The 23,941-nt window shown below is 49.8% G+C and overlaps 1 protein-coding gene across 1 annotated transcript in view; it reads left to right on the top strand.

Moving 5' to 3' along the window:
* dclre1c (DNA cross-link repair 1C, PSO2 homolog (S. cerevisiae)) overlaps window positions 1–23,941 on the top strand; it is a 67,708-nt gene that overhangs the window by 1,609 nt on the left and 42,158 nt on the right. The window contains exons 2-4 of the mRNA XM_086010828.1: window positions 136–187; window positions 20,355–20,439; window positions 22,398–22,457. Coding sequence (XP_085866954.1) covers window positions 136–187; window positions 20,355–20,439; window positions 22,398–22,457 — 197 coding nt within the window. The remainder of the gene's footprint in view (window positions 1–135; window positions 188–20,354; window positions 20,440–22,397; window positions 22,458–23,941) is intronic.

The raw sequence follows: 23,941 nt of genomic DNA, 5'->3' as shown, positions 1-23,941 counted from the left end.
ATTTTAGCACAGCAAGACTCCATTAATGCCGTACGCTGTTGTCTAAAATACTTTATGTAATTAGAATAGGAGCTGTAATGTTTTCAGTTTTGAAAAAGAATTGCTGACTAATAGGAGTTCCAACTCTTTTTGCAGATCACATGAAAGGATTACGAGCTCCTGCCTTGAAAAGACGATTGGAATGCAGGTACTGGTGCCTTTTTTTTTCTTAAATGATCTTTGCAGGAAATGCCTGTTTTGTGTTTCCAGTGGTGATGTACGTGGATTATGTATCTTGCGTAGTTCAGTTGGGTTCAGTATGTTCTTATACTTTGAAAAATCATACTATAATTTATAGTACAGGAAACTTTGTGATATCCGGCACCAACGGGACCGGCGTGTTGCCGATCTATCAAAACTGCCGGACATACAAAGTTAATGTTGAAGCATACGGAGGTTTTCATCTCCGTATCTGACAACAAACACTGTTGCTTAGCAACAGCTTCTAAAGAGTCGGCTGCAGCTGCAAGTGTCTCTAGCTGAAGCTGTTGCTATAGCTACAGACCTTGTAGTGCCTGACGGGGAAAAAAAAAGAACGAGATCTAAAAATACTTATAGAAAACGGCTCCTGATTTTTGCCGTTAGATAGAGTATTCCGGACATACAACCTCCGGATAAACCAAAGTTTCCTCTACTAGGACATTGGAACATAGGAACAGGAGGAGGCCATTCAGCCCCTCGAGCATGTTCCGCCATTCAGTGAGATCATGGCTGATCTGCGACCTAACTCCATATAGCCGCCTTTGGCCCGTATCCCTTAATACCTTTGGTTAACAGAAATCTATCAATCTCAGATTTAAAATTAACAATTGATCTAGCATCAATTGCCGTTTGCGGACGAGAGTTCCAAACTTCTACCACCCTTTGTGTGTAGAAGTGTTTCCTAACTTCACTCCTGAAAGGTCTGGCTCTAATTTTTAGTCCTAGACTCCCCAACCAGCGGAAAGAGTTTCTCTCTATCTACCCTATCTGTTCCCCTTGATAGCTTGAAAACTTCGATCAGATCACCCTTCTAAATTCTAGGGAATACAACCCTAATTTGTGTAATCGCTCTTCGTAACTTAACCCTTGAAGTGTGAGTCACGGAGTTGAAACTCAAAAGAACAATCCGGCATGAAAACTCAGCGCTGCACCATTCATCTCTTTAATGCTGTTTTTGAAACTCAAACCCGGCCCACCCTTCATCTTTTTTTAAATTGACCATTGTTTAGACATTTGGGTGGCAGAGTATTCTGAGATGGTGCACACCAAGTAAAAATAATCAAAACGGTCTAAATCCAAACAAGTTAGACCCTCATCGATTGCCCTTGTGAATACGCTATAGTCTGCAGGGTTTTTCCACGGTAGAATAAAAGATTTTGTGCTAATTAAATCATGAGGATCAGTGAAATAGTTGAATGTACTGGAGATGACGCTGACTAGGATAATGGTCCATCCCACGTGCTCCCAGGATTGCCACTATTATCCACAAACCACTGCTGCTTTGCTGGTGAGCACCATCAGTCCCTTTCACAAGAATGTCACAACTCTCACAAACTCATTCTGCCTCTTGCACCTGGTATCTCAGTCACTCTGAAGCACCAATTGAAATCCACAGTACATCTTTGGTGAAAGGAAATTGAAACTGTTGTCTTCCAGTCGCTTCAACAGATGGTCTTTTGGACTCTTTGCCACACGTGATTTTTGTGTTGTGTGAATCCCTTTTCCGCTTTTTTTCCGGCCTCACGGTACTGTTGCTAGTTCTGACCTTTTTAAGCTTATTTTTCTCCTCAACTTCTAACCTCTGTAATTTTTTTTAAAGTCCTTCCTTTGCTCCATTCTGCTCTACCATTGTGACCGACATCAAGTCTTAACCGCACCTGGTCTGCCAGATCTTCTGCTTTCTAGACTCTCATTAAGATCTGTGGACTTGGTGTGTGTTTAACCTGTTCCCTGTGCTATATGCTATCTCTTCAGTCTTTTAGTCTTGGCACCCCTTTGCTTCTGCTTAGAAACATGATTGTGTTCATCCTAACCCGAAGAAAAATTATGCCTCTTCCCCTTCCAATTATCCCCCTTGCATTAGCATGTTTTACAGTTCTGGAAGCTGTTAACTCTTAAATTACTTAACAACTTGAAAGTTCTAGCCTAATCCACGGTTGCCCGTGTGTTTTTTGACTTGGCCATTCCACTTATTATCTTGTTGCTTGTGGTAAACCACTGTTTGTATTCCACTGTGTACATGCCTGTATATGTCTCGGCTGACTCCTCCCACGAGTCCAGGTATAAAGGTGAGTGCTCCACAGTCCCTCTGTATTCTGGACCGGTCGACCACTCGAGGCACACCTTCATTCTCTTGTTAATAAAAGCCTGTTAGTTACTCGCTTAATCTCAGTCTTTTGAGTTATTGATAGCGCATTAATTTTATTAACAAGATTTTAATAATGGAGAAGATCCTCACACCAGCATGCCTGGACTTAGACCATCGGGAGTCGGACGCATCCACCAAGTTTACTCACTGGCTGAGGTGTTTTGAAAAATTCCTGATCGCCTCCGCTGCAACGGTCAAATCGGACGAGGACAAACTGGATGTCCTGACCTCCAAAGTGAACCACCGAGTGTACTCGGTCATCCAGGAAGCGACCTCGTACGCGGATGCTATCAAGCTCCTCAAGGACCAGTACACGCGCCCAGTGAACGAAGTGTACGCCAGGCACCTCTGGGGAGTCGTAAACAACAACCTGGGGAATCAACCGAGGAATACCTTCAGGCACTGTCTGTGCTTGGCCGGGCCTGTGGTTGTAAGGATGTAAAGGCCGCCGTGTACACAGAGGAACTTATCCAGGACGCTTTTGTAGCGGGCCACAGGTCCAATTACACCCGACAGCGATTGTTGGAGCAGAGTGACCTCGACCTCAACAAGGCCTCTGAACTCGCACTATCATTGGACGCAGCCTACCGGGGCATGGATGCCTACTCCTCTGCACCATGGACGCCGCGGGGAACGACAGCCTGGGACACGGTAGGACCGTCTCATAGCGCCGTGCCACCCCAGCCACATCCCAGCAATGGGCCAACTACCGCAGCAGTGTCCCAAGGCCAGACAGCAGTGCCCCAAGGCCAGAAATGCTACTTCTGTGGCCAGGCCAAACACCCCAGAGCGCGCTGCCTGGCGAAAAATGCGATCTGCTCGGGCTGCGGGAAGAAGGGACACTACGCCAGCGTCCACAGGGCCAAAGCCACCCCGAACCCCAGCAGCGCCGCGTGTGGGCCGTGCGGGCCGCCATCTTGGGCCTCCCCAGCCATGTGCGAACCACCGGAACAGCAGCCATTTTGGACGCCTCCAGCCACATGGGGTTCATGGACGCCGCCATCTTGGACGACAGCCGGGACGCAGCAGGTCCCCAACACTGCCTCATCTGATACCCGCAGCGACACACCGACCCATACGCTGGCCTCCGTTACGCTGGACCAAGCGAGACCGCACCAGCTGGCCCGGTCCACAATGGACATTAAGGTAAATGGTCACGAAACAATCTGCCTTTTTGACTCTGGGAGCACGGAGAGCTTCATCCACCCCGACACGGTGCGGCGTTGCTCTCTCCCAGTCCTGCCTGCGCACCAGCGGATTTCTATGGCCTCCGAGTCCCAGTCGGCGGACATTGGCGGCTACTGCGTGGTGACACTCGTAGTAGACGGGACTGTGTACGATAATTTTAAACTTCTGGTCCTGCCCCACCTCTGCGCTGCCGTTCTACTGGGGTTAGATTTTCAGTGCCACCTTAAAAGTGTTACGATGGCGTACGGTGGACCCCTCCCCCCACTCACAGTCCGCAGCCAGCAGCTTCCAAATTGCCCGCCGCGCACCAGGTGCAACCTCTCCACACTCAGAGTCACCCCCCCGCACTGTTTGCTAACCTCACCCCCGACTGTAAGCCCATCGCCACAAAGAGCAGGCGATACAGTGCCGGGGACAGGGTTTTCATTAAAACCGAAGTGGAGCGGCTCCTGAAGGAAGGGATTATTGAGGGCAGCACCAGCCCCTGGCGAGCCCAGGTTGTGGTCGTTAAGACCGGCGAGAAGCAGCGCCTGGTCATCGACTACAGCCAGACAATAAATCGCTACACCCTGCTGGACGCTTACCCACTCCCCCGCATAACTGATATGGTCAACCAGATCGCGCAGTACCGCGTCTTCTCGACCATTGACCTGAAATCAGCGTACCACCAGCTCCCTATCCACCCTGAGGACCGCCAGTATACTGCCTTTGAGGCAAACGGCCGCCTCTATCACTTCCTTAGGGTTCCCTTTGGCGTCACCAACGGGGTCTCCGTCTTCCAAAGGGAGATGGACCGGATGGTCGATCAAAATGCGTTGCAGGCCACTTTCCCATATCTGGACAATGTGACCATCTGCGGCCATGACTTGCAGGACCATGACGCAAACCTCGAAAAATTCCTCTGCACCGCCATACTCCTCAACCTGACGTATAACAAGGAGAAGTGCATATTCCGCACAACCTGCCTCGCCATCCTTGGCTGTGTTGTGGAACACGGAGTCATCGGTCCCGACCCCGACCGGATGCGTCCCCTTATGGAACTCCCACTGCCCCACTGCCTCAAGGCCCTGAAGAGGTGCCTAGGGTTTTTCTCTTATTACGCCCAGTGGGTCCCCTACTATGCGGACAAGGCCCGTCCGCTGATCAAGACCACCTCTTTTCCCGTGACGGCAGAGGCCCGCTTAGCCTTCCACCGTATCAAGGAAGACATTGCCAAAGCCACCATGCACGCAGTGGACGAATCCATCCTCTTCCAGGTGGAAAGCGACGCGTCCGACTTTGCCCTGGCCGCTACCCTCAATCAGGCGGGGAGACCCGTGGCCTTCTTTTCACGAACCCTCCAGGGCCCGGAGACCAGACACTCCGCTGTTGAGAAGGAGGCCCAGGCTATTGTGGAGGCGGTGCGTCATTGGAGGCACTACCTGGCCGGAAAACGATTTACCCTGCTCACTGACCAGCGTTCAGTTGCTTTTATGTTTAACAACAAGCAGAGGGGCAAAATCAAAAATGACAAGATCTTGAGGTGGAGAATCGAACTTTCCACCTACAATTACGAGATCTTGTACCGGCCCGGGAAGCTCAATGAACCCCCGGATGCTCTATCGCGTGGCACCTGCGCCAGCGCGCAGATCGATAGACTGCGGGCCCTCCACAATGACCTCTGCCACCCGGGGGTCACCAGGTTCTTCCACTTCATCAAGGCCCGCAACCTGCCTTACTCCATTGAGGAGGTCAGGACCATGACCAGGAACTGCCAAGTCTGCGCTGAGTGCAAACCGCACTTTTATAGACCAGACAGGGCTCACCTGATAAAAGCCACTCGCCCCTTCGAGCGCCTGAGTGTTGATTTTAAAGGGCCTCTCCCCTCCTCCGACCGCAATGTGTACTTCGTCAACTTTATTGATGAGTACTCCCGTTTCCCGTTCGCCATCCCCTGCCTGGACATGACCAGTGCCACGGTCATTAAATGTCTGAACGACCTCTTCACCCTGTTCGGTTTCCCCAGCTATATCCATAGCGACCGGGGCTCATCATTTATGAGCGACGAACTCCGTCAGTACCTGCTCGCTAGGGGTATTGCCACAAGCAGGACCACCAGTTACAACCCCCGGGGGAACGGGCAGGTGGAAAGAGAGAATGCGACAGTTTGGAAGGCCGCCCTGCTAGCCTTAAAGTCTAGGGGCCTTCCGACCTCCCGCTGGCAGGATGTGCTCCCCGATGCGCTCCACTCTATTCGGTCACTGCTCTGCACTGCCACTAACGCCACCCCTCATGAGAAAATGTTTGTCTTCCCAAGGAAGTCCACATCGGGGACATCGCTACCGCCATGGCTGACGTCCCCAGGGCCGGTCCTACTGAGAAGACACGTGAGGACCCATAAAATGGACCCCCTGGTCGAGAGGGTCGACCTCCTCCACGCCAACCCCCAGTATGCTTACATTGCGTACCCGGACGGGCGGGAGGACACAGTCTCCATACGAGACCTCGCACCCTCGGGGGCCGCAGTAACCCACTACCCACTACCACCCCCCCCCCCCCACGATCCGATATCCAGCCCCAGCAGACGGCAGGCCTGGGCCCCGCGACCCGCTCGACACCTACGAGGACTACACACCAGTGCCCCAGCCTACGCGGGACTCGACGCCGGAAGCTTCACTACCCCTGCCGTCGCCGCGTCGATCACAGCGGCAGACAAGACCTCTGGAGAGACTCCAATACACTAACTTTTAATACACTTCACCCCGCCGGACTCAATTTTAAACAAGGGGTGAATGTGGTAAACCACTGTTTGTATTCCACTGTGTACATGCCTGTACATGTCTCGGCTGACTCCTCCCACGAGTCCAGGTATAAAGGTGACTGCTCCACAGTCCCTCTGTATTCTGGACCGGTCGACCACTCGAGGCACACCTTCATTCTCTTGTTAATAAAAGCCTGTTAGTTACTCGCTTAATCTCAGTCTTTTGAGTTATTGATAGCGCATCATTGCTTACATCATCCGAAAACATGACGTCAGGTTCCACATGTAGGTTGACGACACCCAGCTCTACCTCACCACCACTTCTCTCGACTCCTCCACTGCCTCTGATTGGTCACGCTACTTGTCCGACATCCAGTACTGGGTGAGCAGAAATTTCCTCCAACTAAATATTGGGAAGACCGAAGCCATTGTCTTCGGTCCCCGCCACAAACTCCGTTCCCTGGCCACCGACTCCATCCCTCTCCCTGGCAACTGTCTGAGGCTGAACCAGACTGTTCACAACCTTGGTGTGGTATTTGACCCCGAGATGAGCTTCCGACCACATATCTTCTCCATCACCAAGACCGCCTATTTCCACTTCCGTAACTTCGCCCGTCTCTACCCCTGCCTCAGCTCACCTGCTGCTGAAACCCTCATCCAGGCCTTTGTTACCTCTCGACTTGACTGTTCCATCGCACTCCTGGCTGGCCTCCAATCTTGCACCCTCTGTAAAATTTAACTTATCCAAAACTCTGCTGCCCGTGTCCTAAATCGCACCAAGTCCCGCTCACCCATCACCCCTGTGCTCGCTGACCTACATTGGCTCCTGGTTGAGCAACGCCTTGATTTTAAAATTCTCATCCTTGTTTTCAAATCCCTCCATGGATTCGTGGTCTCCCTGTCTCTGTAATCTCCTCCAGCCCTACAACCTACTGAGATCTCTGCGCTCCTCTAATTCTGCCCTCTTGAGCATCCCCAATTATAATCGCTCCACCATTGGTGGCCGTGCCTTCAGCTGCCTGGGCCCTAAGCTCTGGAATTCCCTCCCTAAACCTCTCCACCTCTCTACCTCTTTCCTCCTTTAAGATGCTCCTTAAAACCTACCTCTTTAACCAAGCTGTCCTAATATCTCCTTATGTGGCTCGGTGTCAAATTTTGTTTGATAATCGCTCCTGTAAAGCGCCTTGGGACGTTTTACTACATTAAAGATGTATATAAATGCAAGTTTAAAAATTTTTTATTCCAGGATCTGGGCATCGCTGGCAAGGCCAGCATTTATTGCCCATCCCTAGTTGCCCTTGAGAAGGTGGTGGTGAGCCACATTCTTGAACCGCTGCAGTCCGTGTGGTGAAGGTGCTCCCACAGTGCTGTTAGGGAGGGAGTTCCAGGATTTTGACCCAGCGACGATGAAGGAACGGCTGATATATTTCCAAGTCAGGATGGTGTGTGACTTGGAGGGGAACTTGGAGGTGGTGGTGTTCCCATGTACCTGCTGCCCTTGTCCTTCTAGGTGGAAGAGGTTGCGGGTTTGGGAGGTGCTGCCGAAGAAGCCTTGGTGAGTTGCTGCAGTGCATCTTGTAGACGGTACACACTGCAGCCACGGTGCGCCGGTGGTGGAGGGAGTGAATGTTTAAGGTGGTGGATGGGGTGCCAATCAAGCGGGCTGCTTTGTCCTGGATGGTGTCGAGCTTCTCGAGTGTTGTTGGAGCTGCACTCATCCAGGCAAGTGGAGAGTATTCCATCACACTCCTGACTTGTGCCTTGTAGATGGTGGAAAGGCTTTGGGGAGTCAGGAGGTGAGACACTCGCCGCAGAATACCCAGCCTCTGACCTGCTCTTGTTGCCACAGTATTTATGCGGCTGGTCCAGTTAAGTTTCTGGTCAATGGTGACTCCCAGGATGTTGATAGTGGGGGATTCGGCAATGGTAATGCCGTTGAATGTCAAGGGGCAGTGGTTGGACCTTCACTTGTTGGAGATAGTCATTGCCTGGCACTTGTGTGGCACGAATGTTACTTGCCACTTATCAGCCCAAGCCTGAATGTCATCCAGGTCTTGTTGCATGCGGGCATGGACTGCTTCATTATCTGAGGAGTTGTGAATGGATCTGAGCCCACGGGATACAGCAAAGGCAGTGGGCCCTGACAATATCCCGGCTGTCGTGCTGAAGACTTGTGCTCCAGAACTAGCTGCGCCTCAAGAAAGTTTTACAAGTGCAGCTACAACACTGGCATCTATCCGACAATGTGGAAAACTGTCCAGGTATGTCCTGTCCACAAAAAACAGGACAAATCCAATCCGACCAATTACCGCCCCATCAGTCTACTCTCAATCATCAGCAAAGTGATGGAAGATGTCATCGACAGTGCTATCAAGCAGTACTTACTCACCAATAACCTGCTCACTGATGCCCAGTTTGGATTCCGCCAAGACCACTCGGCTCTCGACCTCATTACAGCCTTGGTCCAAACATGGACAAAGGAGCTGAATTCCAGGGGTGAGGTGAGAGCGACTGCCCTTGACATCAAGGCAGCATTAGACAAAGTGTGGCATCAAGGAGCCCTAGTAAAACTGAAGTCAGTGGGAATCAGGAGGAAAATGCTCCACTGGTTGGAGTCACACCTAGCACAAAGGAAGGTGGTTGTAGTGGTTGAAGGTCAATCATCACAGCCCCAGGACATCGCTGCAGGAGTTCCTTAGGGCAGTGTCCTAGGCCCAACCATCTTCAGCTGCTTCATCAATGACCTTCCCTCCAACATAAGGTCAGAAATGTGGATGTTCGCTGATGACTGCACAGTGTTCAGTGCCATTCATAACTCCTCAGAAAATGAAGCAGTCCATGCCCGCATGCAACAAGACCTGGACGACATTCAGGGTTGGGCTGATAAGTGGCAGGTAATATTCGTGCCACAGAAGTGCCAAGTGTGGTAAACCACTGTTTGTATTCCTGTTTGTCCTGTTTGTATTCCACTGTGTACATGCCTGGACATGCCTCGGCTGACTCCTCCCACAGGTCCTAGTATAAAGGTGACTGCTCCCCAGCCCTTTGTATCCTGGACCGGTCGACCACGCGAGGCAGACCTCCATTCTGTTGTTAATAAAAGCCTTTAGTTACTCTTCTAACTCTCAGTCTTTTATGAGTAATTGATAGCGCATCACCAAGCAATGACTATCTCCAACAAGCGAGAGTCTAACCACCGCCCCTTGACATTCAATGGCATTACCATCGTCAAATCCCCCACCATCAACATCCTGGGGGTCACCATTGACTAGAAACTTAACTGGACCAGCCACATAAATACTGTGGCAACAAGAGCAGGTCAGAGGCTGGGTATTCTGTGGCGAGTGTCTCACCTCCTGACTCCCCAAAGCCTTTCCACCATCTACAAGGCACAAGTAAGGAGTGTGACGGAATACTCTTCACTTGCCTGGATGAGTGCAGCTCCAACAACACTCAAGAAGCTCGACACCATCCAGGACAGAACAGCCCGCTTGATTGGCACCCCATCCACCACCTTAAACATTCACTCCCTCCACCACCGGCGCACCGTGGCTGCAGTGTGTACCATCTACAAGATGCACTGCAGCAACTCGCCAAGGCTTCTTCGGCAGCACCTCCCAAACCCGCGACCTCTTCCACCTAGAAGGACAAGGGCAGCAGGCGCAAGGGAACACCACCACCTCCAAGTTCCCCTCCAAGTCACACACCATTCTGACTTAGAAGTATATCGTCGATCCTTCATCGTCACTGTGTCAAAATCCTGGAACTCCCTCCCTAACAGCACTGTGGGAGCACCTTCACCACACGGACTGCAGCGGTTCAAGAAGGCGGCTCACCACCACCACCTTCTCAAGGGCAACTAGGGATGGGCAATAAATGCTGGCATTGCCAGCGACGCCCAGATCCCATAAACGAATAAAAAAAAAGTAGTTTTTTCCCTGGTGTTGGTTCTCTCACCATCTGTCGCAGGCCCAGACTGGCAGCTATTTCCTTCAGGACTCAGCCAGCCCGGTCAGTAGTGGTGCTATCGAACCACTCTTGATGATGGACATTGAAGTCCCCCACCCAGAGTACATTCTGTGCCCTTGCTACCCTCAGTGCTTCTTCCAAGTGGTGTTCAACATGGAGGAGTACTGATTCATCAGCTGAGGGAGGGCGGTGGGTGGTAATCAGCAGGAGGTAGTTGTTGTTGTTTTGTTGTGTACCTCCATGTAGTGTATGTACCCGTCTACCTTTAAGGGAACGATTGAGTGTAACCGTTCACCTTTAAGAGAACTACTTTAGGTGTGGCACTATTTGATTGGCTTCTGTATACGGTAATACCGACAGTGACCACACCAGTATATAAGTGATGTTACAGGATAACTAGGGCAGATTCGCCCTGACCTCTGAATAGTAAAGACCTGTTTGTTTGTACTTCAAAAGTCTGTGTATTTATTTACTGCACAACCCACAGACTTTACAGTGGCGACGAGTCCGATCGTACCCTGCGGCAAGAATAGCAAAGTAACAAAGAGCGTCGAAGAGAGGCAACCGCCCTCGTCGTGCTACCAAAAGAAAACACGAGGCTACAACAACAGAAAGTGTGGTACTTTACAGAAGCTGGAAGACTAGCAACAAAAGCTTCATCAGCAACAGGCACTGATTATCCTGCTACCACGGTGTGGAGTGAGCCGACCAGCAAGAAACAAGGCGGCCGAAGAGACTGTGAGTAGGGGAAGGGGTAGAAGTATCCGGAGGAGAAGGGCAGAGCACTCGACCACGGTCGAGGGGGAGCTGTACCGGCCAAAAGTCGGGTCCAACGGCGTCGGGTGACAGCCGGACCGCGATCGGCAGGAAAAATCCGGGCAGCGACCGCAGCCACGAAGCGCTGAACCTGCGAGTAGGCGCGGGAGGAGAAACCCAGCCGCAGCCGGGGAGGGAAACACCGGTCTGCGAGAGGGCTGGGGAGGCGAACGGGAACCGTGCGGGTGAGAGCCGGGTGCGGAGTGAGAGACTGCGAGGAGCCACTCCAGCGGCTGAGCTGTTCTCCACCAACGGGGTACTCAGAGCCGGCAAAACCGAACGTGCGGGAGTGGGAGAGCGAACAGGAGCCGAGAACGGGGAGAGAGACTGCGCGAGAGCCAGTCCAGCGGCTGAACTGTTCTCCACCTACGGAGTACCCAGAGCCGGTAGAACCGAACGTGCGGGAGAGGGAGAGACAGAGCCGAGCACGGGGAGAGAGAGACTGCGCGAGAGCCAGTCCAGCGGCTGAACTGTCCTCCGTTAACGGGGTGTACCCAGCGCCGGTAGAGCCGTGCGGGCGGGAGGAAAAGACAGAGCCGAGTAAGGGGAGCTGTGCGAGAGCCACCCCAGCGGCTGAACCTGTCCGCTGTGGGGAAAGCGTACCCCTTACACCAGGGAGAAACGCGGAAAGCCGCCATTAGGCGGAGAAGACGACAGAGGCGGGAAACCGCCATTGAAGTGGGCGGGGAGAGAAAGGAAGAGCGGGAAACCGCCATTTTCGCGGGAAAAGAACCGCCATCTTAACTGCCATTGAAGTGGGCAGAGAGAGAGAGAGAGAGAGAGAAGGGAAGAGCGGGAAACCGCCATTTTCGCAGGAAAACCGGCATTTTAGAAAAAAAAAGATAATAAGTAATACTTAAAGAAATACTGGTGCTGCTCCCAAGGGAAGAAAAATGCCTAAGTGAGGGAATATTAACGACTTTAATTCTGAAATAGAAGACTGGGCCACGTACGTGGAACGCATCGAGATCTATTGTGAAGCCAACAAAATAGAGGAAGACGACAAGGCGATAACATTGTTAAACTCGATGGGCGCAAAGACATACGGGCTCTTGAAGGATTTACTAGCACCAGCTAAACCGGCGGATCAGTCTTTCGAAGAGATTGTGGTTGTTCTGAAGGACCACTTGAACCCCACACCGTTGATGTTGGCTGAACGATTCAAATTCTATGCAAGAACGCAACGGAAAGACGAAAACAACGCAGAATACTTGGTCGAACTGCGTAGGCTAGCGAAATACTGCCAGTTCGGAGGGAATCTGACAGAGGCATTGCGAGACAAGTTCGTAGGCGGATTGTCCAAGGAAAGGACGCAAAAGCGCCTACTAGAAGAGAACGACCTTACACTTGACAGGGCTGTCCTTATAGCCGCATCACACGAAGCCGCAGCGAAAGGAACGGCAGAAATGCAACTAAAGGCGGCGGCGCTCGGGGTGGACCAAATTACCTCGAGTACAACAAAATGCTATCGTTGTGGGAAGACAACACACGACCAGAATCAATGCTGGTTTAAGAACCAAGAATGTAGGAAATGTGGCAAACTGGGTCACATCGCTAAGGTATGCCGGTCAGGGAAGAAGACCAACAACCAAAGGAAGCCATCACAAGAAAAGTACAACAAGGTATACAAGGGGGCTGAGAAGAGTTCAGACGAACAGAATCCAGACTCAGATCCAAACGGCCAGGAGCTGGGTAGTCTGAGTATCCACCATGTGAGTAAGGAAGCTGACCTACAAACTATCCGGGTCATGCTAAAAATAGCTGGAGTCCAAGTGAAAATGGAGTTGGACACTGGATCAGCTGTATCAGTCATAAATCGAGGGGATTACCACCGGCTATTCTCACACATACCCTTAAGAGATACCAAGTTCGTATTGCAGACATACACGGGGCATAAAGTATACCCCATGGGGAAAAATAAGAGTCAAGGTGAGAGATAGGGGTAAAGAACACCCAAGAATGAACTTGTATGTACTACATGAGGGAGGACCACCACTTCTAGGACGGGAGTGGATCAAGAAAATAGACATGGAATGGCACTACCTACAAGCAATGACGAGTGAGGACTCGGTGCAGACAAGCAGCTCAGACTCTGAGCCGGAAGACGATAAGTCCAGCCCACGTATGAAAAACAAAGTTAACATGAACTCACTGACTAAGGTTGGAAAAACGATGGCGTGCATAAAGACAGAGAATTCTGAGTCTGTTCAAGTCACAGACATATGCATTACGGAGGAACACCGAGCTCGAACTCAACGTTATTTCAAAGTACGACAACAATTCGAACAATTAAGTTACCGTCTCGTACAGGAGATGAAAACAATGAAAAAGTTCTATGACACCGAATGGGAGAGTCTGGAAAGACAACAGAACCTGCTGGCTCAAGCAGAGAGCGACCATAGAGCCATCGTGACCAATTACCGATCACACCTCCCTTATGATGTTCAGGAGTTAGAATATTTGCATGATCTAGAGATACAGCATAAAGGCAAACCACGCTACACTGAGGATTTTGTTCTGCAATTGGAGACGGAGCTAGGGCAGGCAAGGTTAAGAGAAGCTGAATCGCAGTGTGCACTTAAAGATATGCAGAAAAAAATCTTGGACATGGAAAAGAGAAACGCTTCTTTACCTGATGTGAATAATGTGGCCATGTTGCAAGAGGAGCTTATCACTCAGTTAAATGAAAATAAAGGGAAAATGACTGAGATAGACTGCAAGAATAAAGAAGATTTGATGGCCGTGAGACTTCAAGAGGCAGATAGCATAGCAGCCTTGGCTGAACTCCAACAGGAAATTGCGAAAGAAGCAAATGAAGAGGAATCTTCAGGAAGCCGGGATTTTATTCCAGTTCTTCTCTACGACTCCTTACAAGCAGAGTGTGAGAAGTGGAAAGAACAGTATGAACAGGCCCAGGCTACAATTCTGGAGGGGATTAACTCGGCAACCTCCGAAAAGCTAGTTTCAGTAGAAGCATATGAACAACTAAAGGTTGAACATGAGCAAGAAGTCCAAAGGCTGCAGGAAATTCTTGATGAGCTCAAGGCCAAGACAGACTCATCGGTAGAGATTCCATCCGTAGATGGAAAATTAGAGGTGGAAGACAGAGCAGAACGTGAAATTCAAGATGTCCAAGAACTCGTTAAATTATTGAAGGAAACCCAAGACAAATATGAGGCGGCAATGGCAGAGGTCCAACAACTTGAATAACATATTCAACTAGGAATCCGGGCAGTGGAAGGAAAGGCCAATGGAAGGAACACAGAGACTGTAGGAATGGCCCCTGATCAGGAGTTAGAGAACACCAAGGCGCAATTTCTTCGAGCGCTTAAAACCAAAGGACCGGAGGAAAGGAAGGTGAAAACATTGGAGGGAAAGGTGGATGAAATGGAGAAGGCGCTAATCCACAGTGTCCCCGTAGAAGAGTTAACGGCCAGCCAACTCTTACACACGCTGAGGGACAAGACTCCAAAATGGGAACACGAGTTTCAGGGTTCAAAGGGAAAGAATTCGGAGCTTCCAAAAGTCACGGAGAGAGCTGAGGGGGCAACACAGCTTGCACATGGATGTCAAAAGTATGCTGAATTACGTCAAGGGGAACAGAAGAATGCGGAAACAGCTACTTCAGTAGAAGGATTAAATAGCCTGATAACGGAATCCCCGATGGAAGGGAAGGTATTGAACTCACAAATGAGGCCAGGCGTGAAGGAATGGCAGACATCCCAGGAAGAGCGGGATGAATATGAATGCTTGAAGAAGTCTTTTCAAGAAAGATGGTCAGAGAAGGAACCACCGTCGGCTAACGTCCAGTTGGATAAGAAGGAAGTAGAAGGGCCCCTCACTGGCCTAACTCAGGACGACCCCGAATACTATCCTGACCTATTGAGTGACACTGAATATTACGAGGATCTGGTCTGCCCAGTTTGTGATGAAAACTCCCAAAGTACAGAAATCCGCATGAAGCACTTAAGGTCTAATGAACATAGAGAGTTAGTGGCGCTACAGATGGCCGCAGAGAAAGGAGCTCCGAGAGTTTCAAAAAGGCAGAAAAGAAAAAGAAGAAGCAGGAGATAATAACTGTCTAAAATACTATCATCCCAGGCGGGACACCATGAAAGGAGCTAAATTAGTTGAAAACCCGAAAATTATCAAGACAGCCAGTTGGTTGTAAAAGTCCGCACTGCTGGTTCAACAGGACGGAAGGTCAAGCTGTTACGTTAAGAAAAAGGCTATGGAGGAGTCACGCTAGCCATGTGAACCGGCTACACCAAAGAGATGCTGTTCGAAATGAGTCAAGATCAGAGACTGAATCTATGAACTGTTTCCGCAGAGACTGAACCTGTGAACTGTTCCCACCGAAAGTATATCTGTAAACTGTTTTATATGACGTTGACTCCACCGGAATTATCTCTGTAAATTGTTTGTTCTCCACCGAGAGTATATCTGTAAATTGTTATGTGAAGTTGAAGATATGTATGTTTAACGGGGACCCTGTAAGTAATAAGCTAAAAAGGGAGGATTGTAGTGCTTGACTAATCTATTGGAATTTTTTGAGGGAGTAACTGGTAGAATAGATGGGGGAGAGCCAGTAGATGTGGTGTACCTGGACTTCCAAAAGGCCTTCGATAAGGTCCCACATAAAAGATTAGCATGGAAAATTGAGGCTCATGGGATAAAGGGGAAAGTTTTGGAATGGATAGGGAACTGGCTGTCAGATAGAAAACAGAGAGTTGGAATAAACGGCTCATTTTCTGAATGGCAGGCAGTAACAAGTGGGGTACCACAGGGATCTGTCCTGGGCCCCCAGCTGTTCACAATTTACATTAATGACCTGGATCAGGGAGTCGGATGCAGCATTTCCAAATTTGCAGACGACACTAAACTAGGAGGGGGGGTGGGCTCAGAGGAAGAGACCAGGAAGCTCCAGAGCGATTTGGACAGACTGGGCGATTGGGCGGATAAATGGCAGATGCACTATAATGTGGACAAGTGCGAAGTTATCCACCTTGGGTGCAGGAACGGGAGGGCAAATTATTATTTAAATGGCAATAGATTGGGAGAGGGGGAAGTACAGAGAGACCTGGGTGTTCTTGTACACCAGTCACTGAAGGCGAGCATGCAGGTGCAACAGGCGGTCAAGAAGGCAAACGGTATGCTGGCCTTCATAGCAAAAGGGTTAGAATACAGGAACAGGGATACCTTGCTGCAGCTGTACAGGGCACTGGTGAGACCACACCTCGAGTACTGTGTACAGTTTTGGTCGCCTCATCTGAGGAAGGATGTTCTTGCCATGGAGGGGGTGCAGCGGCGATTCACCAGGCTGATACCAGGAATGGCGGGAATGACCTATGAGGAGAGACTATGTAGTTTAGGGATGTACACACTGGAGTTTAGAAGATTGAGAGGGGACCTCATAGAAGTGTATAAAATTCTGACAGGTCTAGACAGACTGGATGCAGAAGGAATGTTTCCCTTGGCGGGTGAGAACAGAACTAGAGGACATAATTTAAGGATAAGGGCTAAACCATTTAGGACAGAGATGAGGGGGAATTTCTTCACTCAGAGAGTGGTGAACCTGTGGAACTCATTGCCACAGAGGGCAGTGTACGCCAGCTCATTAAATATATTTAAGAGGGAATTAGATATATTTCTACGGGCAAAAGGGGTTAAGGGTTACGGAGAGAAGGCGGGGACGGGATACTGAATTAAAGGATCAGCCATGATCTCATCGAATGGCGGAGCAGGCACGAAGGGCCGAATGGCCTACTCCTGCTCCTATCTTCTATGTATCTATGTATGTACCCGTCTACCTTTAAGGGAACGATTGAGTGTAACCGTTCACCTTTAAGAGAACTACTTTAGGTGTGGCACTATTTGATTGGCTTCTGTATACGGTAATACCGACAGTGACCACACCAGTATATAAGTGATGTTACAGGATAACTAGGGCAGATTCGCCCTGACCTCTGAATAGTAAAGACCTGTTTGTTTGTACTTCAAAAGTCTGTGTATTTATTTACTGCACAACCCACAGACTTTACACTCCAAAACTCTGGCTTCGACATCTCCAAAGCCTTTGACAGGGTCTGGCAGAGCGCAGACCGAAACAAGTTGCCATCATATCTCTCACTGAGGTTATTCTAGAACGTAGGGTCCAGGCAGCTGAAGGCACGGCCGCCAGTGGTGGAGCGATGAAAATCAGGGCTGCGCAAGAGGCCAGATTTGGAGGAGTACAGAAATCTCGGCGGGTTGTGGGGCTGGAGGAGATTACAGAGATATGGAGGGATTTGAAAACAAGGAGGCGAATTTTAAAATCGAGGCGTTTTCAGACCGGGAGCCAATGTAGGTCAGCGAGCACAGGGGTGATGGGTGAACGGGACTTGGTGCGAGTTAGGTTCCCGTCCTCCGCCTTGGGTCCCACCTTCACAGATCCCGGTCTTCAGCCAATTTACTGCACATGACATGAAATGGCTGAGTGCACTGGACACAACAAATTCTGTGAGCCCCGACAATATCCCGTCTGTAGTACTGAAGACTTGTGCTCTCGAACTAGCCGTACCCCCTAGCCAAGCTGTTCAAGTACAGTTACAACACTGGCATCTACTCGATAGGGTGGAAAATAACCCACCACCTTCAAGACACAAGTAAAGAATGTGGTGGGATACTGTCCACTTGATTGGAAGTGTACAGCTGCAACAACATTCGAAAAGCTCAATCATCAAGAATAAAGCAGTCTGCCTGATCCATAGAAACATAGAAGATAGGAGCAGGAGGAGGCCATTCGGCCCCTCGAGCCTGCTCCGCCATTCAATGAGATCATGGCTGATCATCCAAATTCAGTACCCTGTCCCTGCTTTCTCCCCATATCCCTTGATCCCTTTAGCCTTAAGAAATATATCCAACTCCTTCTTGAATATATTTAATGAATTGGCCTCTACTGCCTTCTGTGGTAGAGAATTCCACAGGTTCACCACTCTCTGGGTGAAGAAATTCCTCCTCATCTCTGTCCTAAATGGCTTACCCCTTATCCTTAGACTGTGACCCCTGGTTCTGGACTCCCTGGCCATCAGGAACATCCTTCCTGCATCCATTAGCCTAAACATCCACCACCGGCGTACCGTGGCTGCAATATGTGTGGTACCTCCAGGATACACTGCAGCAACTCGCCAAGGCTTAATCGGCAGCACCTCCCAAACCCGCGACCTCCAGCGCCTAGCAGGACAAGGGCAGCAGGCACATGGGAACACCACCACCTCCAAATTCCCCTCCATCCTGACTTGGAAATATATCGGCTGTTCCTTCATCGTCGCTGGGTCAAAATCCTGGAGCTCCCTCCCTAACAGCACTGTGGGAGCACCTTCACCACACGGACTGCAGCGGTTCAAGAAGGCGGCTCACCACCACCTTCTCGAGGGCAATTAGGGATGGGCAATAAATGCTGGCCTTGCCAGCGACACCCACAAAACAGTTGTCTAATCACAACTTCCTCTCTCTCTTTCAATCTGGATGGAGCCCTGCATTATGGACCTCAGCCATTACCTAAGTTTCTCAATTTAAAAAAAACCACAGTTGGTTGAAAAATGTATTTCCTATGTTAAAGTTCGCGCATCGCGAAACTGTGAATGGGCCGCGCGGGGCCGTGCACCCGAAAAATAATTACAGTGAACATTGCTCAGCAGGTCAGGCAGCATCTGACCAAGGGCCATCGAGCTGAAACGTTAACTCTGTTTCTCTCTCCACAGATGTCGCCCGACCTGTATAAATGTTATTTTGAAAGAATTTTTTGAAACTACCAATTGTATATCTATATGCAAAGACAAACCATTCATTCACAATTCTCTTTTTCTTTTACTATAAGTGAAAAAGGGAGTTGGACGGTTCTGGAGGATGAGGAACTCTCGGGGTGACGGATACAAAGCGGGGGGTCTGGGACTCAGCACAACGGCTCTTTCAAAGAGCCGGCACAGGCAGGACGGGCCGAATGGCCTCCTCCTGAGCTGTAAGTTTCTACGATCTATGATTGGAAGCTATTTTGAATTAGACCGTGGTTCTGGTCTGTGGAGCACGGTGATAACACTCGTCACTGACCTGTTTGTGTTGAACTAGTAACTGACATTTCGCAGGTGCAGTGCGGGATTATTAATAGGCCACGTGTTGTTCGCGTTGATCCACACAACAGAACAAAACAAACTAGTCCTTCCTGACCAATCCACAATAATCTACATGTAACAAGACATGTATTCACCACGAACAATCGCCCTTCTTCACCCATCCTAACAGTGTAAGCTAAACGTAAACACTCTAATTATAGTTGCTCTCCCTGTTGGCTTATTGACTATCTGAGCGCTGCAGATTAGGAAGGTCTCGGGTTTATCCCTTATTGAGTCACTTGCTCTCGGCTGGCCAGAGCTACAAGGCACTACATTGTACCCCTGGATTGGAGAGCAGGAAGTCGGCCAGGGTTCCTTGTGATAGCTACAAGAGTAAGGAAGTCTTGCCACAATTCTACAGGGCTTGTACAACTGTACCTGGAGTACTGGGCACAGTCTTGGTCTCCTTACCTGAGGAAGGATATACTTGCTTTAGAGGCGTTGCCACGAAGGTTCACTAGATTGATTCCTGGGATGAGAGGGCTGTCCTATGATGAGAGATTGAGTAGAATGGGCCGATACTCTCTGGAATTTAGAAGAATGAGAGGTGATCTCATTGAAACATACAAGATTCTGAGGGGGATTGACAGGGTAGATGCTGAGAGGTTGTTTCCCCTGGCTGGAGAGTCTAGAACCAGGGGTCACAGTCTCAGGATAAGGGGTCGGCCATTTAAGACTGAGATGAGGAGGAATTTCTTCACTCAGAGGGTTGTGAATTTTTGGAATTCTCTGCCCCAGAGGGCTGTGGATGCTGAATCGTTGAGGATATTCAAGGCTGAGATCGATAGATTTTTGGACTCTCGGGGAATCGAGGGCTATTGGGCAGGAAAGTGGAATTGAGGTCGATGATCAGCCATGATCTCATTGAATGGCGGAGCAGGCTCGAGGGGCCGAATGGCCGACTCCTGCTCCTGTGTCTTATGTTCTTATGATCTATACAGCACCTCCTGCTGGCAGTGAACCTCGTTGGGCAGGGTCAACATCGGGCTTTGCCCTGATGCCCTGTGACTTGCTAACACTGTGGCTGAAACCTGCCAACATTTGCCATTAACCTGTTTATGCTGCTGAACTACGATTTCTCTTTTTTCCCCCTTCATTACAGTTTGAAGTTGAGGCTTTATTGTTCCCCAGTCACAAAGGAGATTCTACTGACGAGCAGCAAGTACAATTTCTGGGAGAATTACATTGTAAGTTCCTCGTGTTTAAATCGTTTGTGCGTCCAATATTCTCTCCTTTTCTGAAGGTGCTGACTCCTGGGTATTGGCCACCACCAGTCTTTGCCAAGTGGCCATTCTTTGTGTGTGACGGTAGACTGTGCGGTCGGCTATTTAATTGAAGTGTGTATCTTAGCTAAGGCTGGTTCTGTCCTCACTCACATTAGCTTGTGCAGGAAGGAACACGGGGTAAGTGATCACAAGTGCGAATACTGGCTGTTCCTTTTCACCCCTTCTTCCTAACCTGGGATGATTAGGCCGGTTGTTGTGCCCTGCTGCATATCTCGGCTGAAATCAGCTTAGCACAGGCCTCCTGGTCAGTTTGATTCAGTTCCACACTGGGTGACTATGGGGTACTGCCTAGTCTGTCCCATAAACTATATCTCCAACCATTACGAGTGAGGAAGGACGTTCTTGCCATGGAGGGAGTGCAGCGAAGATTCACCAGGCTGATACCTGGGATGGCAGGAATGACGTATGAGGAGAGATTGTGTCGACTGGGCTTATACTCGCTGGAGTTTAGAAGAATGAGAGGGGATCTCATCGAAACCTATAAAATTCTAACAGGACTAGACAGACTAGATGCAGGAAGGATGTTCCCGATGGTCGGGGAGTCCAGAACCAGGGCTCACTGTCTAAGGATAAGGGGTAAGCCATTTAGGACAGAAATGAGGAGGAATTTCTTCACCCAGAGAGTGGTGAACCTGTGGAATTCTCTACCACAGAAGGCAGTAGAGGCCAATTCATTCTTAAATATATTCAAGAAGGAGTTAGATATATTTCTTAAGGCTAAAGGTATCAAGGGATATGGGGAGAAGGCAGGGACAGGGTACTGAATTTGGATGATCAGCCATGATCTCATTGAATGGCGGAGCAGGCTCGAGGGGCCGAATGGCCTACTCCTGCTCCTATCTTCTATGTTTTTATTCTGCTCAATAGATGTGACCGGCAAAGTGAGGAGACATTCGTGCTGGGAAATGATCCACCCAGTGTCAGGATCAAGCATTGACATTGCCCCAGTCTCAAAAGAGCACACCTACCTTATCTTCCGTTTCCCCCCAACCTTGATCTCTGAGCGAGATTCCCAATTAGTGCAGATGTTGCGTCAGTTTTACGCTGTGGACACAGGTCAGTTAGAAACTGGATTGCACGTGCCCAGGTTTATTTTGCACTGGGCCCTTGCAGGTCTAAGGCCGAGAAAGGAGATTTTCATCCCGATGTTGTGGACTGCATTTCATAGAACCATAGAAATTTACAGCACAGAAGGAGGCCATTCGGCCCATCGTGTCTGTGCCGGCCGACAAAGAGCTCTCCAGCCTAATCCCACTTTCCAGCTCTTGGTCCGTAGCCCTGTGGGTTACGGCACTTCAAGTGCATATCCAAGTACTTTTTAAATGTGATGAGGGTTTCTGCCTCGACCACCCTTTCAGGCAGTGAGTTCCAGACCCCCACCACCCTCTGGGTGAAAAAAGTTCCCCTCAACGCCCCTCTAATCCTTCGACCAATTACTTTAAATCTATGCCCCCTGGTTATTGACCCGTCTGCTAAGGGAAATAGGTCCTTCCTATCCACTCTATCTAGGCCCCTCATAATTTTAATACACCTCAATTAAATCTCCCCTCAGCCTCCTCTGTTCCAAAGAAAACAACCCCAGCCTATCCAATCTTTCCTCGTAGCTAAAATTCTCCAGTCCTGGCAACATTTGAACCGGACCCCGGCGAAGCAAGGCTAGTGTCTTAAACTGCTGCATCCCCGAGTCTCCCTGTGCGTTGCCCTTGACCGCTATAACAAGCTTGGTGCATATTTAATATCCAGCAGCAATGTATCATAAATTTTAAGCAATAGAAGATGTGCGTTTCTGTTTTGTATTGATTTAAGGATCAGTTTGAAATACTTAAAGAAAATAAACAGTAAATGTTTTTGTTTTGCAGACTGCCATTGAAGTTGAAACGCCAACACAAATCTCCTTGGTTGAAGAGGCAACTGGTGAGGTAGACACACAGTCCTCCCTCTACCCTTTTATTAAGGGGAAGGTAGAGAAATAAAGGGGGGAAAATTCGTGTTGGCCAGTAAAGTTGTCGGTGTCACCGGCAACTGCAGTTAACGGCCGCTGAAAATGGCCGCAACGCTAAGCGAGTGAAATTGGTCCGGGGGGTGGGGGCTGGCGATAGGTGGCGCAGCGCTCGCCTTCCGTGCAACGCCGTCCTGGTGGCGTTGCTGCAGGGATCCAGGACGAAGTTTCTGTCCAAGTCCGGCATTGCAGCTTCCCACAGCCAATGGGAGCAAAGCTGTTGAGCTCACAGGGAATTGTGGGCCATGAAGAGGCCTGAGAATTAAAGGGGCCACGCACATTGAATCAATACAAAATAACATGCAGTGAATCAATACATTTTTCAGCCCTTTCTGCCTTTTAAGAAATATTCAACATTTAAACAAAGTTCCAAGAGTGAATATTCAGCTGTTAAAGCTGAATTCCCTTCCCAACCTCAACAAATGGGAAAACTGCCTCAGCACTAACACAAATGGCTCAGCGAACTGGGGAAGGGGCACCAGGGTCTCGCACGCAGCACTCCAGCTTTGTGCAGGGGGTCAACACTGTAAGACTGGCCCTCTACCCACAGGGGCCAGGAGGCCCTCCAGAAAGAACAATGTGGGAGTACATCACTACAGCCGTTACTGCCAGCAGTGTCGTCCCCACCACCTGGCTCCAGTGCTCAAAGAAGCTTCATGACCTCAGACCACTGGTCAAGGTCAGTGAATATATCTTCAAAAGCCATCTCCTACCAACTGCACCATTAGCCTCACACACTGCTCGATGCACGACCCCCAATCACTCACCTACCAACAAGCTGCACCAATGATGAGGCACATCTCCCATTCCTAGCCTCACCTCACCCCCTTGGAGGAGACAATTCTGGGCAGGGGCATGGCTGAGCCCTTGGCCTGCGGCGGGGCTGAAAGAATACAAGATGCGGGTATCCTCGTACGTAATCCTCCTCCTGGCATGCACCTCTTGCTTTCCCGCTCTCCCGTCAGCACAACTCCACCCTCGTGTCTTCCTCATTTCACACACCCAAGAAATGCAGCCTGCCCAACCAGTGGGTCAACAAGAAGAGGCAGCCTGCCCAGCCGGTGGGACCGCAGGCAGATGATTCCATCCCGGATCTACTGGCCACAAAGGGGCGGTCTCCTGTCTGATTCCTCCTCTTCGGCTTCCTCCTCTTCCCTCTGCAAGCGGATGCTGTAAATGTGAAATGACAGCATAAAATGCTGGCAATACTCAGTTGGTCAGGCAGCATGCCGACCTGAGACGTGAACCCTGTTTTTCTCTCCACGGATGTTGTGTGACCTACTGAGTATTCGCAGCATGTTCTGTCTTCTCAAAGACCTTCATTCACCATCCGAGCCCTTGCAAGCGTCCAGCAGCACTCCCTACACACTTTAAAAAAATATTTCACATCTATTGCAGCAAGCC

This window comes from Somniosus microcephalus, chromosome 17 (genome assembly GCF_052327205.1).
Source record: "Somniosus microcephalus isolate GS21.2 chromosome 17, FLI_Smic_1.0, whole genome shotgun sequence".
Lineage (NCBI taxonomy): Eukaryota > Metazoa > Chordata > Chondrichthyes > Squaliformes > Somniosidae > Somniosus > Somniosus microcephalus.
The sequence above is the reverse complement of the archived record's forward strand: the minus strand, read 5'-3'. Positions and strand labels throughout refer to the sequence as shown.